Genomic DNA, 14,851 nt, shown 5'->3' with positions numbered 1-14,851 from the left:
TACATATATATTTATTTTCTTCCCCATTAGAATATAAGTTTTTTCCAAATTGGAACTGTTTCATCCATTTTATTTATGCCCCCATAGCTCAAGTACAGTGCCTGATTTAAAGATGTTGCTTAATAAATCTTTATTGATTGGCTGATTGTCATTTCTTGATGCAAATGATGTACATGATATACATGAATTTTTGTGTTTCATTTCTGTTTGAATGATTTATTTCCTTAATCTTCACAAATTTCCTGAGAGAAGCAGATATCAGAGTGAAGTAGAAAGAACACTAGACTCAGCAGACATGGGTTCAAGACTCATTTCTGATAGTAAGTTAATCTACCTTTCTAGTTAATTTCCTCAGATAGGAGATGAAGGTAATAGTACTTTTCTGAATTAGCCCACAGGGTTGTTGAGAAATCTACTTTGTAAACAGCAATTCTCTAAACTGGACTACTGTTATCACCCCCAATTTATAAAGAAAAAATAAGGGAAACAGAGAGACACACATCCCATGAAGTGTCATGGGAGTTGAATTCATAGTCCTTTGATTTTAGAGTTGGTAGCATCCTAATAACCATCCAACTATCCAGAACATTCAAATCTAACATCTCTTCAGCTATAAGAGCCCCAAATCATACTGATGTTACTTCAGTGCGTAGATAACTTTATTGATGTACATAACTATCTTCAGAGGTGTGAACTATGCCTACTCATCCTGTACAATTCTTGTCCATATTTTCTCATGAATTGTCCAGAGTAGAATCCACAATGAATTAGATGCTCTTTGTGATCTTTGTCATCATTAAATGATGCTGCTCATTTGGACCAAATGCTTCTTAGAAATATGAGAGAAAAACATTGAACAATATGTGAAAAAAACAATTTAATATGTGAAGAGGGAGAATGAGGCTGATGGACATGATAGAAAAATGAGAAATTTCTCTCACCTCATTAGTTCTGGTACCTGCATTTTTCTGTTCTTTCAGTTGCTGTAAGAGAAACAAAAATCCTCTTAGTATATGACATGTTAACTTTTATTTTTTTAATTAATCATAAACAAAAGTGGTAGCAGGAACAATCATATAGAAAATTACAAAAGGAATAAATGCTATCATTTTAATTTAATAGAGTAATGGATATAAAATAATCCTATTACATTTTAATCTAAAAAATTATAAACTCCCTTACTGAACTTAGAAATAGAAAGACATAAAAGGCATATTTATTGCCTTTAAAATTTTTTTTAGTTGGTAAGGAATGCGACAAGTGTATGAATTTGTTCATTTGTTTTAGTCAACTTTCCACAACCCCATTTGGGATTTTCTTGGCAAAAATACTGGAGTAATTTATCATTTCCTTCTTCAGTTCATTTTATAGATGAGGAAACTGAGTTAAGTGACTTGTTCAGGGTCACAGAGCATGTAAATGCATGAATAATTAGTTAGCATCTTATCATTTGTTCAATAAGAAAAGTGCAACCTAAAGAGTTGTAACGTTCTAAAAAGAGAAATCTTTCTAGGAATGGAGAAAGAGATGGCTTCTGGAAGAAGAAAGGACTTAACTTGGGCTTTGAATTATTGAAAATGAATTTGGGGGAAAACGTAATTGATTTCATCTTGTTCTGTCTCAGTCATTTTGGTATAATCAATTCTTCATGAGCTGAAAGCAATGGTAGCAGTTAGTGTCTTTCAGTGTCTTCTTTCTTCCGAGCAGTACAAAATAACTAGTTGCTGAAGGTGGAGGATTCCAGCATCCTTGGAATGTCCTCTTCCTTATCTGATCAGAAGGACAGTTCTCTTGGTAAAAGCGAGCTGTTAAGAAAAATAACTCCCTTATCTATTTCCTATGGCAAATGATGTACATTTTCCTTTAACAAGCATACTATTTTTTCCTTTGATGGTCACTTTCATTTTAATTAACTTTTTTTGTTTGTTTGATATAATGTATAAATGTTGCTCACTAAATTGTGATGGTGCAATCCTCATTAATTGTGAATAGAGAATCTAATAATTTTGAGTGTCATAAAGTTTGTCTCTTGATTACTTCTGGATAGTCAAATTGACTTAAAAAATTCATGCAACAAAAGGATGGGTATAATTAGATAAAATACAGAGGAAGAATTTCATATAAAGGAAACCAAATAAGCCATGGCCTAGCACTGAGAAAAGGGCAAGGTATGTGGCTCAAACAATAGGTACATGTAGGAAAATGGTGGGGCATTAAGTCTTGGAAGATAGGCTGGAACCATGATGTGTATGTAGGGAGCTGGGAAGAGTTTGGACTTTTATTCAATAGGCAAAGGGGAAGCCACTAAACATTTTTAAGTGGAAAGTGAAATGAATAGAGATATGCTTTAGTAAGGCTAATCTCACCCTGTTGATAGGATAAATTGAAGAAGCAAAATTAAAGCTAGAGAGACTAGCAGAAGTCTTTTCAGAGCATGTTGAAGGTAGAGGCTAAACTAAAGGGGGAATGGAATGAGCAGACAATGAGAAAATCACAACACTAAGTCTAAGCTATTTACTTATACTGTGAACACTGTACTTTCCTCCTGCTTAACTAAAAGTAACTTTTACCCTTCCTAAATGTTTGACTAAGGATGTGATCTATAGTAGGTAAAGGCAGAATAAGGGGGAAAACCTAACTTGTATTCATTATCTAAGGAAGCGGAAAATTATGCTATCTTGAATGGTAATACAGCAGGAGGAAGACTCCCAAACACGGACAGAACATTGAATTTGGAATCAGGGATATGTGAGTTTGAATCCCATCTCTAATACTTATTATCTGTAGAGCTTTGAATAAGTCATCTAAAATGTTCTCACCTCAGATTTCTCCATCTAATCCAAAATGAAGATAGTAATAATTCCTATTTCATGGGGTTTTTTGTAAGGATCAAATGAGAAAAAAATATATATATATATAGTGTTTTGCAAAACCTATAAAGCTAAATAAATATTAGCTATTCTTAATTATAACTATGAAGATGGAGACAGAATAGAGAGATCTGTGATAGTTGTTGTTCACTTATTCAGTGCTTGATGTTTTCTTGGTAAAGATACCAGAGTGGTTTGCCATTTCCTTCTCCAGTACATTTTATAGAAGAAGAAACTGAGGAAGACACAGCTGAGTGACTTGCACAGCATTACACAGGTAGTAAATGTCTAAGGCCAGATATGAATCCAGGAAGATGAGTGTCTCTGATTCCAAACCTGATACTCAATCCACTGTAAATCCTATTGAAATATGAATTCAATATTGAAATCGTATCAGAAATAAGGAAATATGCCTAGAAGGATTGCATTTGTTTAACTTATATGGATTACTTTCTGTCTAGGAGAGAGAGGAAGGAAGGACTAAGAGAAAGATGAGAAAAATTTGGAACACAAGGTTTTGCAAGGATGAAAGTTGAAAATTATCTTTGCATATATTTTGAAAAATACAAAGCAATTATTATAAAAAACATTAAAAAGAAAGGTTATCAGAAAGAAAATTCTGGAGCTGCCATGACTATATTTTTCTTCATCATAAAGTGTTATTCATATTGCTTTAAGATAAAACAAAGAAAAACATATATAACAAAAATTTTAAAGTAATCATCCTACCAGATGCCGAAATTCTGCTGCTAAGCTTCCATTAGTAGATTCCTCCATATTCATTACTTTTGTGTGTGTCCCCAAAATGTTGAATTTCCTAAACCTACACAGAAGATGTTAGAAAGATCTGAGACTTAGCATTATAAAAAAGAAACAGTGAAATTTGGCAAAAAGTGTTTTGCTTACCCCTTTACTGTATTCTTCTCATTCACATCTCTATAAAAGAAAACCAAATAGATACTTCAGACTTGAAAACAAGTTTCACAAAATAATTTAGCTAAAAGAAATTTGTGTATATATGTAAATAAGGGATAGAGCCAAAGGAACTTTATACACATTTCCTCTGTGACCTGGGAAGTATTCCAGTATAAATTTATTAAGATTTTTCCAGTTTTACTCTTCAAAAGCCTTAATTTTTTCACAAAACAATAATTGTAGAATCAACTAATTTGGGCCATTTGTAATCATGAGTTTCAAGTGTGCAGATTAAATTTTCAAGTTTTAATTTATCTTTAGCAATAATACCCTCATCTATTTTCTCATCAAAAGACTCAATTATTTTTCTTTGTAACAATACATTGTCAAGGTTCAAAATTATATCTCAGCCCTCTGACAAGTAGAATTTTCTTCCTTTTTTCTCCTTATAGCCCTCTCTTTCAACTGAAACTTGTATTTTTGTGATGATGCATTATTGAGTAAGAAAGCCGTTTGACTTGTCCAACTAAAAAAATTAGTAAAAATACATTTATAGAGATAAATCCCATCACAGGAGTTTAGGGGCTTGGTGCCCTTTCCCCTCCTCTCCCGCAGTCTGGAAAATCGACATAAAATTTTCTGGTTCTCTCTTTGAATCACAGAAGAAATCTGAATTTTTTCTTTTTCTTTTACAAGGTACTTATATTACCTTATTAAAAAATTTGGGTTAAGCAGCTGGTTAGAGATTATATGTACTTAAATGCTAAGTAAAAAGCACTGTTATTTCTATAGAACTTTGCCCAAATTCTTATTTGCAGTAATTTCTTATGTTGACACATGATATAACAAAACCATGACAGAGAAAGTTGTGATGTGGAAGGGATATGTGTAGAGAGGTGTGGAGCTTATTTAAATGCTCCATGGTTCACAACTCCATATGGAGTCTTATAACTGAATGTGGGCATATGCAAAACTATGTTTTATTATCAGTTATTATTTGCTTTGTATAGCTATTTTATGTATCTATAATCCTGGGGTCACATAAAAATTTCCAAGGCAAAAAGGAGTAGAAAAAATTAATCCCTGAGTTAGAGAACTGACAAATGCTAAATGCTAAATGTCATGATGAAAACAGAAATGTCAAAGATTAGAACCTCAAGTGAGTTGGAGAAAAGAAACTAAGATGAGGCAAGGGTGAGAGAATGCAGAAAGATAAAGATATAGAACATATAGGAAATGAGAAGATGTAAAGGGGCAAAGAGAATAATATTATGACTCTTATTAAACCCTCATTTATAGAATAATTTCCTAAACTAGAACTCTTTCAATTGCCAAAAATGTGACAAAATACACTTGGGAATAAATGATTTTCCTGTTCTCCCTGAGTTATCTAATTTGTTGTAGACATAAAATTCAATGGGCCTGCTCTATGTAAGGTAGAGGTGAACCACCTTACTTCTAGGTTACTCTTACCCAAAGTCAACTACTATAGAACAATTCTAAGGCTGATTTTTTGGAGTTTAAGGTCCAGGATAATCAAGGTTACCCTAAGCTGATGTGGAACTGGGGGTGAATTTATCCTTAGCCCCAAGAATTGAAGCTGTCTCAGTCTCCTCTTGTCTGAAAAGAATAAAAGACTCCATCCTCTGGAGATATTAGGAATTAAGCTGATTTACAGGAGGGATTAAGCATGTCTACCTTGCATTAGTGTTTCTACTATATTTCTTTTTTTGCAATGTTCAATTAATCTTCAGTTTATTAAGAGGCTACAAAGGGAAAGTTTTATATTGACATTAATGGGCCTAGAAGCCAGTTCAAATATCAAACTCCTATATATTTAACTCTGCCTGAATTATGTGTCTCACTTTCTATAGGTATGAAAGACATGCTCATCAGCAACATACATATTGATGGGATACAATGGCACAAGTCCAAAACAATTCATTTACCCTTAGATTATACGTAAGAAATTAAAGCATGAAAACTCTGTTGTATATACTGTTGTGATTAGTAAATTCCTTATTATTAGTAGTAATTATTAATATCAATAATCCATTATTACTAATCATTAATATTAATTACATATTTTATTTTAAGTTATATCAAGAATTTTGAAAAATGACTTATGAAATAAAATATATTTCATTTTAAGTTGTATCAAGAAATATTGAAAGTTGACTTACTTATCAAATAAAACTTTCACTTTCAAATTGTAATTGAGTTCTGGTAGTCTCACCAGCAACCTGGAAAGAAAAGGAAAAAAGTGCATTAGTTTCTTGCCATGCCTTTGTGCTAGTTACTTTGAGGCCTAATGTACTCTTCCTCCTAATCTTTAACTCTCAGAATCCCTGGTTGTCTTTAGGATCTAGCTTAAGTGTTAGCTCCACCAAGAGGCCTTTCCTGGTAGGCCCAGACATCAGTGCATTCCTTCTAAATTCAATTTCCATCCACTCTGTATTTATTTTGTAGTATATGACTTATATGTTGTCTTATATATTCTGCCTCCCTTTTTAAAATATAAATTTCTTAGGACAGGGATTTTTTTTTCTGATTCCTTGTATTCCTAGCACTTAGCATGATTATGATGGAATACTACCATCTTATAGGAAATGATGAGCACAATGATCTTAGGAAAACATGGATAGACTTCCATGAAATACTGAAGCGTGAAATGAACAGAACCAAGAGCATGTTGTATACAATAACAATACTATTTTAAGAACAACTTTGAGTGACTAAGTCATTTTGACTATTATAAATACTCAAATTAATTTTTTATGGTGGATTTCTTCATGTCCTAGTCTAAGCTCTCTCAATAATTACCTTGTGATCTTACGCAAAAGACAATCTCTTGGGATCTCAAATTTGTCATCTGTTACATAAGAGTACTGGACTAGATGATCTCAAAATCACTTTCTAGTTGTTAATATTCTATGATTCTAAGGCCAGAGTAGAGTCCTTAAAGATAGCACATATCATTCTTTCAATTTGATTATAATGACTCAGTCTCAAGAGGAACTATATCAAGAGTTTCCCTGTAAATCATGATAGAGTGCCAGGTTCTAAGGGACTCTAGCATATGGTTTAAGAGAGGCTGACTGACAATCTAGAGGAAGAAAATTAATAGAAAAAATAAGTACCGCATTATCCTTCCCCCCCCCCCCAAAGTACTCTGTGCAATAGCTTTCAGAACAGAAAGTCAGAACTGCAAAGAAATAAGATTATGGAGTTTGATTCATTATTACCTCAGTTTCACAGTGAACTGCACTCCTGTCTTTAGGACTAATGGTCTCTGTGGATGAGTTGGCATACATGGCTGTCTTTCAACCACAAATGAGCTGTAAAAGTAAAAACAAATTATCATTTATATCTGTCTGATGCAGAAATTATAATCTTTCTATCAGGAAAAAATTATGAAAAGGCAAAGACTAAAATGGCTCCTCCAGTTCTGATCACTTTTAGGGACTTGCTTCTTTAAGTTCAAAATTCAATAAAAATGAAAACCTTACCCAAGCAAGCAGAACAGAAGGAGAATGATGAAGGGAGAATTTTTTCAAAGATAAAATTCTTGTCATCTACTTGTTATAAGCTTTCTTTAAAAATTACAGCTGCAATGGGAGTTCAGTCATTGATATATGTTGGGAAAATTTCCAACAGGTGAAATGCTCATTATAGCACACAAAGAAAACATTTTTATTATATCAGGTTAATCCAAGAAAAGTGATGGCTGACATCAACTGCTCTATTCTCTTAAATTGAATTAATATACTTTCAACTAAATTTTGTTAGTAGTTAGACTGCCAACTGCAAAACATGTAGGCCAATATTGCCTCCCAAGTGAGTAGTTACCACTGAATTAGTTGCTTGAAAAGATTCAAAGTTTGTTCACGTAAAATGTCTTTGTTTTTGGGAATAGGGTCCAGCTCATAGGTGTATTTCTGTTCCAATTCCTCAAGCTTTTTAAGCTGTTGGCGGACTTGCTGAAGACTTTCGGCAATGGTGGTGAACCTGAAAGGAGACATGCGATGGATTTCAGAATGAGTTTTCATTTATACAAATTTCCATACAACAATGAAACCAATGTATTAGAGTGTCTCCACTATAGGCATTATGGGGAATTAAGAAATTGTACAGCATGATCCCTTCTCTCAACCCTGAATCATGAGAAGGGAGATCTTGGCTGTAGCTCCTCTTAGCCCCTCTAAACTTATCAGCCATGAGAGGCAATGGAGAAGGCTTGGTGTAAAGTCAAGGAATCTGAGTTATAACGCAGCTCTACTATTTATAGCTAGTGTGAACTTGGGCAAGGCATTCCATCTGCTTCAGTTACTTCTAGGTTGGATCTAGATGGCATCTGAAATCCCTTCCATAACTAACTCAATGCCCCTATGATCCTGTCGCTTCAGTTCTTTGGGTCTCAGTTTCTTCACCTGTAAAATGAGCAGAATATACTCTAAATGACTTCAAGATCCCTTCCACTTTCAAATCTATAACTTTTGAATGAACTTGGGCAAATCATTTAACTTTTCTGAGGATTGGATGGCTTATTAACAGCAAATATTTATAGAGTGCTTGAAGGTTTACAAAGTACTTTACAAATATTAGCTCTTTTGATCCTCACAACAATCTTATAAGGTAGGTGCCAAAATTATTTTTATCTGATAGATGAAGAAATTGAAATAGAATTTAAGTGAATTCCCCAGACCTGCAGAGCTAATAAGAGTTTGAGGCAGAATTTGAACTCAAGTCTTCTCGAAACTGAGTATCATTCTCTTGCCATTGTACCACTTAGATGCCTTACTTACTAAATGAGAGATAGAGCATTTATTAATAATTTATTACATGCCAGACACTGAAAATGAAAGTGATAATAAGAATAGAGAATGGGGTTTAGGATGGAAAATCCCTTGAATCCAAGATCTCCAAGATTCTTTAAAATTACTCAAAACTTAAAAATCCAGTTGAAAAGATGGGTATTACCTTAATCACCTAACATTTGATGTCTAAGGGCATTAATTTCTTGAAAAAAGAGTAAGCAAGTAAACAGCATTATGATGAGGTAAGTCAGACTTCATAGAGCTAATAAATTCAAATAAATTCTGAGCAGGCATTAAGAAGGAATTAAAAGCCAGGGTCAATTGGAAAAGTTGGGATCATGGAATAGATTGGTGACAATGGTAAAGAAGGGAGCAATAATATACAGAGACAAAATGACAGCTAGCTTCACATAAAACATCTGTGAAAGTTTTCTTTTGAAAGGGGCACAATAGTCCAACTATCTCTTTACTTTGTTGGGTATGCTTGGCTATGAATTGGGACAATGGGAATAACAAAGGCCAAGTAATGAGAGGCAGTATTCTATAAAGAAGTAGCTAACTAAATGCTTTTCTTCAATAAAGAATTTAAGAGTGGAAAAGTTTCCTGCAGGCTGGAATTGCTAGAGAAGGGAGGCTTAAAGGAGGTGATGATAGCTAGCATGTATATAACATGTTAAATTTTGCAAAGTGCTTTATATAAGTTATCTTAGCAGCATTATGAGGTAGATGCTATTATTAATATATTTATTAATAATTATATTAATGTTAATTTATATATTTTCATTTTATGATGAGAAAAATGAGGCTGAAGGAAGTGAAATAATTTATCTTGGTTCACACATCTCATATGAATCTGAGGCAGAATTTGAAATCGGATCTTTCTGACTCTAAATCAAGTATTCTATCCACTGTACTACTTGGATAGCCTGTAAGAGATATTAAAATTAGAAGAGATGAAAAGGAGGAAGGAGAACATTTGTTAATCTTCACTTATTTAATCTTATCTGACTCTTTGTGATCCTGTGGACTATAGTTTGCCAATGGTACATGCATAGATTTCTTGCAAAATTTTTGGAATGGATTAGGGCAAACAGGGGTAAGTGACTTGTATAGGGTCACAAAGCTTCACACAACTGATAAGGATCCGAGGTCAAATTTGAACTCAGGTCCTTCTGTCTGCAAGCCCAGTGATCTATCCACTGAACCACGTAGCTGCCAAGGAACACATTACCAGCAAGGAAAATAAAGTGAACAAAAGTTTGAGTGCAATTTAATGCAGTGTGTGCAGAAGACAATGCAGATAGCAGTCTGACTAGAATTTTTTTTCTAGGAAGCAATGGGAAAATAATAGAAGAGGTAGAAATGGTGGGATAAACTTGCAAAGTTCTTAAAAGCCAAGGAGAAGAATTTAGCCTTGATAAAGTAGAAAATGGGGAGTTATTTATATACGATAATGGTATGGAATTGGATCTGTGAATTCATTGATATAGAGAATTCTCAAGATACTTTTAATAATGATAATAACAACAAAAAAATAGCAATAAAAATGCCTCCTAAAATCCAACTTATCATCTGTGTTGTTAAGATGGGGGACAGCATCAAGTTAGAAGCATGAAAAAATCTGGGAAGACTTATATGAACTGATGCAAAGTGAACTGAGCAAAGCCAGGAGATCGTTGTACAATAACAGCAATATTATATGAAGATTAACTTTGAATGAATGAATAACTATTGCTGACTTATCCTCAGCAATACAATGATCTGATACCATCCTTAAGGATTCATTATGAAAAATGCTCCCTACTTCTAGAGAAAGAACTGATGGAGTCTGAATACAGATTGCAGTAAACCTTTATTTTTTGGGTGGTTTTTTGGTCCATTTTTGTTTTTGTTTTTGTTTTTTGCAGCATGGCTGATATGATCACATAGCCTATTATACCTGAATGAACTTGAATAAATATATCTATCAAAGTGCTTGTTTGCCTTATCAAGAAGAGGGGAAGAGAGGGAATTAGGAACTCAAAAATTTATTTTAAAAGTTAATGTTAAAATTATCTTTCCATGTAATTGAAAACAATCAAAAACATTCTTTAACAAAAAACAAACAAAGAGCATACTAGTCTGAGTGATATGTAACAGTAACACTGTGTTGCAAAGTCACTATAGCAGCTGGGACAGTTTGGCAAGAACTCTGAAATGCTGACTTTTGGGCTTTAGCAATACCAAGAATGGGTTAGCTTCTTGACCAGTGTGATGATGAAACTGTCCTTATGAGTGCAAGAGATAGAAGTAGTGGTATATAGGATATTCCTATTCAAAACTGTCATGATGATTAAGTTGACATAGAGGACAGCCTAGTGGGTAGTACTCTTTGTGTTCTGATATCATAAAACTGCAAAATAATCCGGAAGAAATCAGAAATACCAATACCCTACCAGCTAGAAAAGCTTCAGTACACAGGATACTGACCCCTAAAGCAGCAAAAGACCTAAATTGTTCATAACACATGAATTGTTTCATTAGGAATCACTGCTATTTCATTTAAACAACAATAACTAGAAACAGATTTCACCACTTATATGCAAAGACTTCATGCCCTTGTCAAACTATTTTTAACTTCTAGAATTTGGCCAGAATTAGAAGTTAAATTCACTAGCTTATTGTTTATACACTTAAATAGTATATATAAAGGGAAGATAAAGGGAAGAGATACTACTTTTTTTTTAAAATCAGGGTAACATTTTGATGCTAAAACTTATAGGGAAGATATTATCTCAAAAGTTTGTGATTGACTTTCAGAAGCTAAAATGAAGGAAATGAGTCCCTCTCACTAATGTTTTAGCACAACCTCTTGGTGTGTCATGTCAACTGTTCCAATATGGAGAATTATAATGTGAGAAAATGCAAGGGTGACAAAGATGGAAATTGCCAACGAAAATTTACTATGAATTGCTGATGCAAAGATACAATAATTTTAAATGTGAATGTTTTCAGGACATAAAGAATCATTGGGGGGAGGGGGAACCTAAATTTAAAGTACAACAGAGTCCATCAAGATATTTCAAATGTTGAATGAGAACTCTGAATGACTATTATGCTTATTGAATAAGTGGTGCATTTTTGCCAAGAGAGGTTAATTTTAGACCTTACCAGTTCTGTAACTGATCTAAGCAAGCATTGGGAGGTCCTCCAATACATGCACTCTGCTGTCTTTGTTTCCATTCCACCAGTTCTTTATTAAGCAAAACATTCTGGGCAACTTCTGTCACATTCAAAAGTTCTATTATTTTCTGCACAACTTCCTAATGAGTAAAAGACAGAAAGAAAGCAGAATCAATAATTTTTTCTTTGTCATTATAGTGGCTTTTACTAATAATTCACATGTGTGAAACTATGTTTGAACAAACTAGTATTTGAATGTGAGGTAATCATATTGGGCTATAAGTTGAGTAACAAAAAGATGGTTCCAAAGAGACATGGAAAGATTTGTGTGAACTGATAGAGAGTGAAGTGAACAGAGTCAGAAGAATGATCCATGATCAATATTACAAGCATGAATAATTTTGATAGACTTTAATAGCTCTGATCACCTAAGTGATAAACCATAATTCTAGAGGATTGATAAAAGAGAACATTGCCCAATTCATGACAGACTATATATATATATATATATATATATATATATATATATATATATATATATATATATATATACAGAGAGAGAGAGAGAGAGAGAGAGAGAGAAAGAGAGAGAGAGAGAGAGAGAGAGAGAGAGAGAGAGAGAGAGAGAGAGAGAGAGAGAGAATAATGCATTTTTGTGTTTGGCTAGTGTGAAATTTCTTCTTCTGTCCCCCTTCTCCATCCCTCCTTCCTTCCCTCCTTCCCTTCCTTCATTTTTCTTCTCTTCTTCCTTTTCTTCTTTCTTTCCCTTTTCTTCTCTGTATCTCTCACTTTCTTCTTCCCTCTCTCATAAATTTCTTCCTGACTCTCTCCTCTCCTGTCTCTCTCCCCTCCTCTAATTCTCCTTCCTTCCTTTCTTCTTTCCTTTTTAGTTCATGGGGAAGGTGAGAGGGAGAAAAAATTCTTATTAAAAACCCCCACAAATTTTGAAGCACTATTTATATATTCTAAATTCTTAAACTAGCCAAATCCCTTTAGTCTTGAAAAGATATCTAAGCTAATACCCTACAAAACAATTTTTCCTTAATTTTAGCCTCAAGACATCTATTATTCACATTCAGTGATTTTAAAACAAAAGGTTGCCTTAAATATGGGGAAAATTACCTTTCTCTTCTGATCCAGCATTAAGTACATCTTTTGCATTAACATCTTTTCCTGCTTATATTCATTTGGTGCCACATTAGCATGTTCATGCTCTGCAAATGAAAATTATACAGAATTATAAGCATGAAATAAAGTTTTTCATTAAATTACAAGGAATATGGTAAAAATAAATATGAAGTATAAATTTCTCTCCAATTCAATGCTTCCAAAGATCAGTCTTCCTTTTAAAAGTTGAACAAGAAAAATTTAAGCATAAAAATGGGAATTTTGCTTCTATGGCCAAATATATTAATTTTCAGAATAATTCTTTTGATATCCTGACATGAAAGTGTTCTCTTCTGATAGACTACATAAGTCAGAATTAAATTAACATTTTAGATGGTATACTGAACATTACTCTAACAAGCAACAAACAGAACAATTACTAAATTAAAAAAATTGTCAAATCAAGTGAAATCAATTTGTGTATGAAATTAATAGTATATAAACATTGAAAGATTGAGATAAGAAAGAAAATTATTTTGTTTGATTCTATAGGAAAGGATTAGGAGCAGTGAGTGAAATGGAAAAGAAGCACATTCAAGTTTGAAAGAGATTAAAATTTTTCAAAATTAGGGCTATACAAAAATGAAATGGCCTTCCTTGTATAGAGATAAGTCATCTCTCTTTAAAGGCTTTTCTATACAATGTTTTTTGGCTGACCACTTGTTAGAGATGCAGCAGAAAAGATTATGGTACTAAGGTTTCTCCAAACTTTGAGATTCTATAATTTAGTGAATTTAACCAATTATTGTTTACAGACTGTTTTTACCCCAAATCAAGCATGCTGACTCTATCATCATATGCATAATTAATTTCCAAGTAGAAGTACTTAACATGCCATTCAACAAAATAAGATGTTTTCATTTGCTGTGCTTTTTTTTTTTTTTTTAAGCAACCATGTGAAGGAGCACCAAAAATGTAAGAAAAAAATGTGTTTAAACTCATGCATAGGGAACAGAATTATATTTGTAAAGCACTCCAGTCTCCAGGAATACAGTGTAAATATGAAATTATGAGTACATTTTTAAAAAGCACTTATGTCTCTAAGCTAGATTGTGTGACTAGTACAACTTTTAATCGAACAAATGAGCAAATCATTCTGAATTATTAAACTCTTACCTCTGTTACTAAAGGTTTTGCATTTGAAGTCATATTCATCTTGTAAATCTTCTAGCACCTTTATCTCTTGTTCTATGTCCTAAAAATTAGGATACAATATTTATTTAATCTGGTACTGGAAATATGGTAAACAATATATTACCTCTGGTATCCAATGAGGCAGTCAGAAATCATGTTACCCAATTGTTCTTGTTACATTAATATGCTTTTCCAATGAAACAATTCTTATTTTCCTAAAGATACATTCAGCACATAAAATGAAAAGATAGTAAATACCTCCTATTAACATACTTATATTGATATTATTTTAAGGGAAAAAACAAGAAAACAATTTAATTCCACAATAAAAACAACATATTGGACCTTCCAGCATTATTCTCTGATGCCATGGATTTTAGTTCTTCTCAATCTATTGCCAGAAAGTAAATATATCCCATGGGATGCAAAGAAGGGGAAATGACTTTTTATTTGGGTAGTCACAAAAAATGAGATATCATAGAGGTAAATGAGTGATTCTGATGATAACTTTAAGTACATTTACAGAGGGTAAGGGGACAATAGGAAAATCAGTTTTACCTCACAATGGGAATTCACTTTTGTCTAGTACAATAAAGTTTATAAAGAGCTCAGTATATATATATATATATACATATATATATATATATATACTATATAGCTATATAGCTCAGTAAATTAGAGAGCTGGGCTACCCTGAATTCAAATCCAATCTCAGAGACACACAGCTATGTAATCCATGGGCAAGTCACTTAACTTGTCGTTATCCATCAGAGAAAAAATGGCAAA

General features: G+C 33.0%; 1 protein-coding gene across 1 annotated transcript in view; it reads right to left on the bottom strand.

Moving 5' to 3' along the window:
- STAT1 (signal transducer and activator of transcription 1) overlaps nucleotides 1-14,851 on the bottom strand; it is a 50,129-nt gene that overhangs the window by 20,999 nt on the left and 14,279 nt on the right. The window contains exons 6-14 of the mRNA XM_074302832.1: nucleotides 14,048-14,126; nucleotides 12,887-12,978; nucleotides 11,753-11,904; nucleotides 7,635-7,793; nucleotides 7,031-7,123; nucleotides 5,969-6,028; nucleotides 3,777-3,806; nucleotides 3,600-3,693; nucleotides 942-983 (exon numbers count right to left, since the gene is read on the bottom strand). Coding sequence (XP_074158933.1) covers nucleotides 942-983; nucleotides 3,600-3,693; nucleotides 3,777-3,806; nucleotides 5,969-6,028; nucleotides 7,031-7,123; nucleotides 7,635-7,793; nucleotides 11,753-11,904; nucleotides 12,887-12,978; nucleotides 14,048-14,126 — 801 coding nt within the window. The remainder of the gene's footprint in view (nucleotides 1-941; nucleotides 984-3,599; nucleotides 3,694-3,776; nucleotides 3,807-5,968; nucleotides 6,029-7,030; nucleotides 7,124-7,634; nucleotides 7,794-11,752; nucleotides 11,905-12,886; nucleotides 12,979-14,047; nucleotides 14,127-14,851) is intronic.

This window comes from Sminthopsis crassicaudata, chromosome 3 (genome assembly GCF_048593235.1).
Source record: "Sminthopsis crassicaudata isolate SCR6 chromosome 3, ASM4859323v1, whole genome shotgun sequence".
Classification (NCBI taxonomy): Eukaryota; Metazoa; Chordata; class Mammalia; order Dasyuromorphia; family Dasyuridae; genus Sminthopsis; species Sminthopsis crassicaudata.
This window is presented reverse-complemented; position numbering and strand designations above follow the sequence as displayed.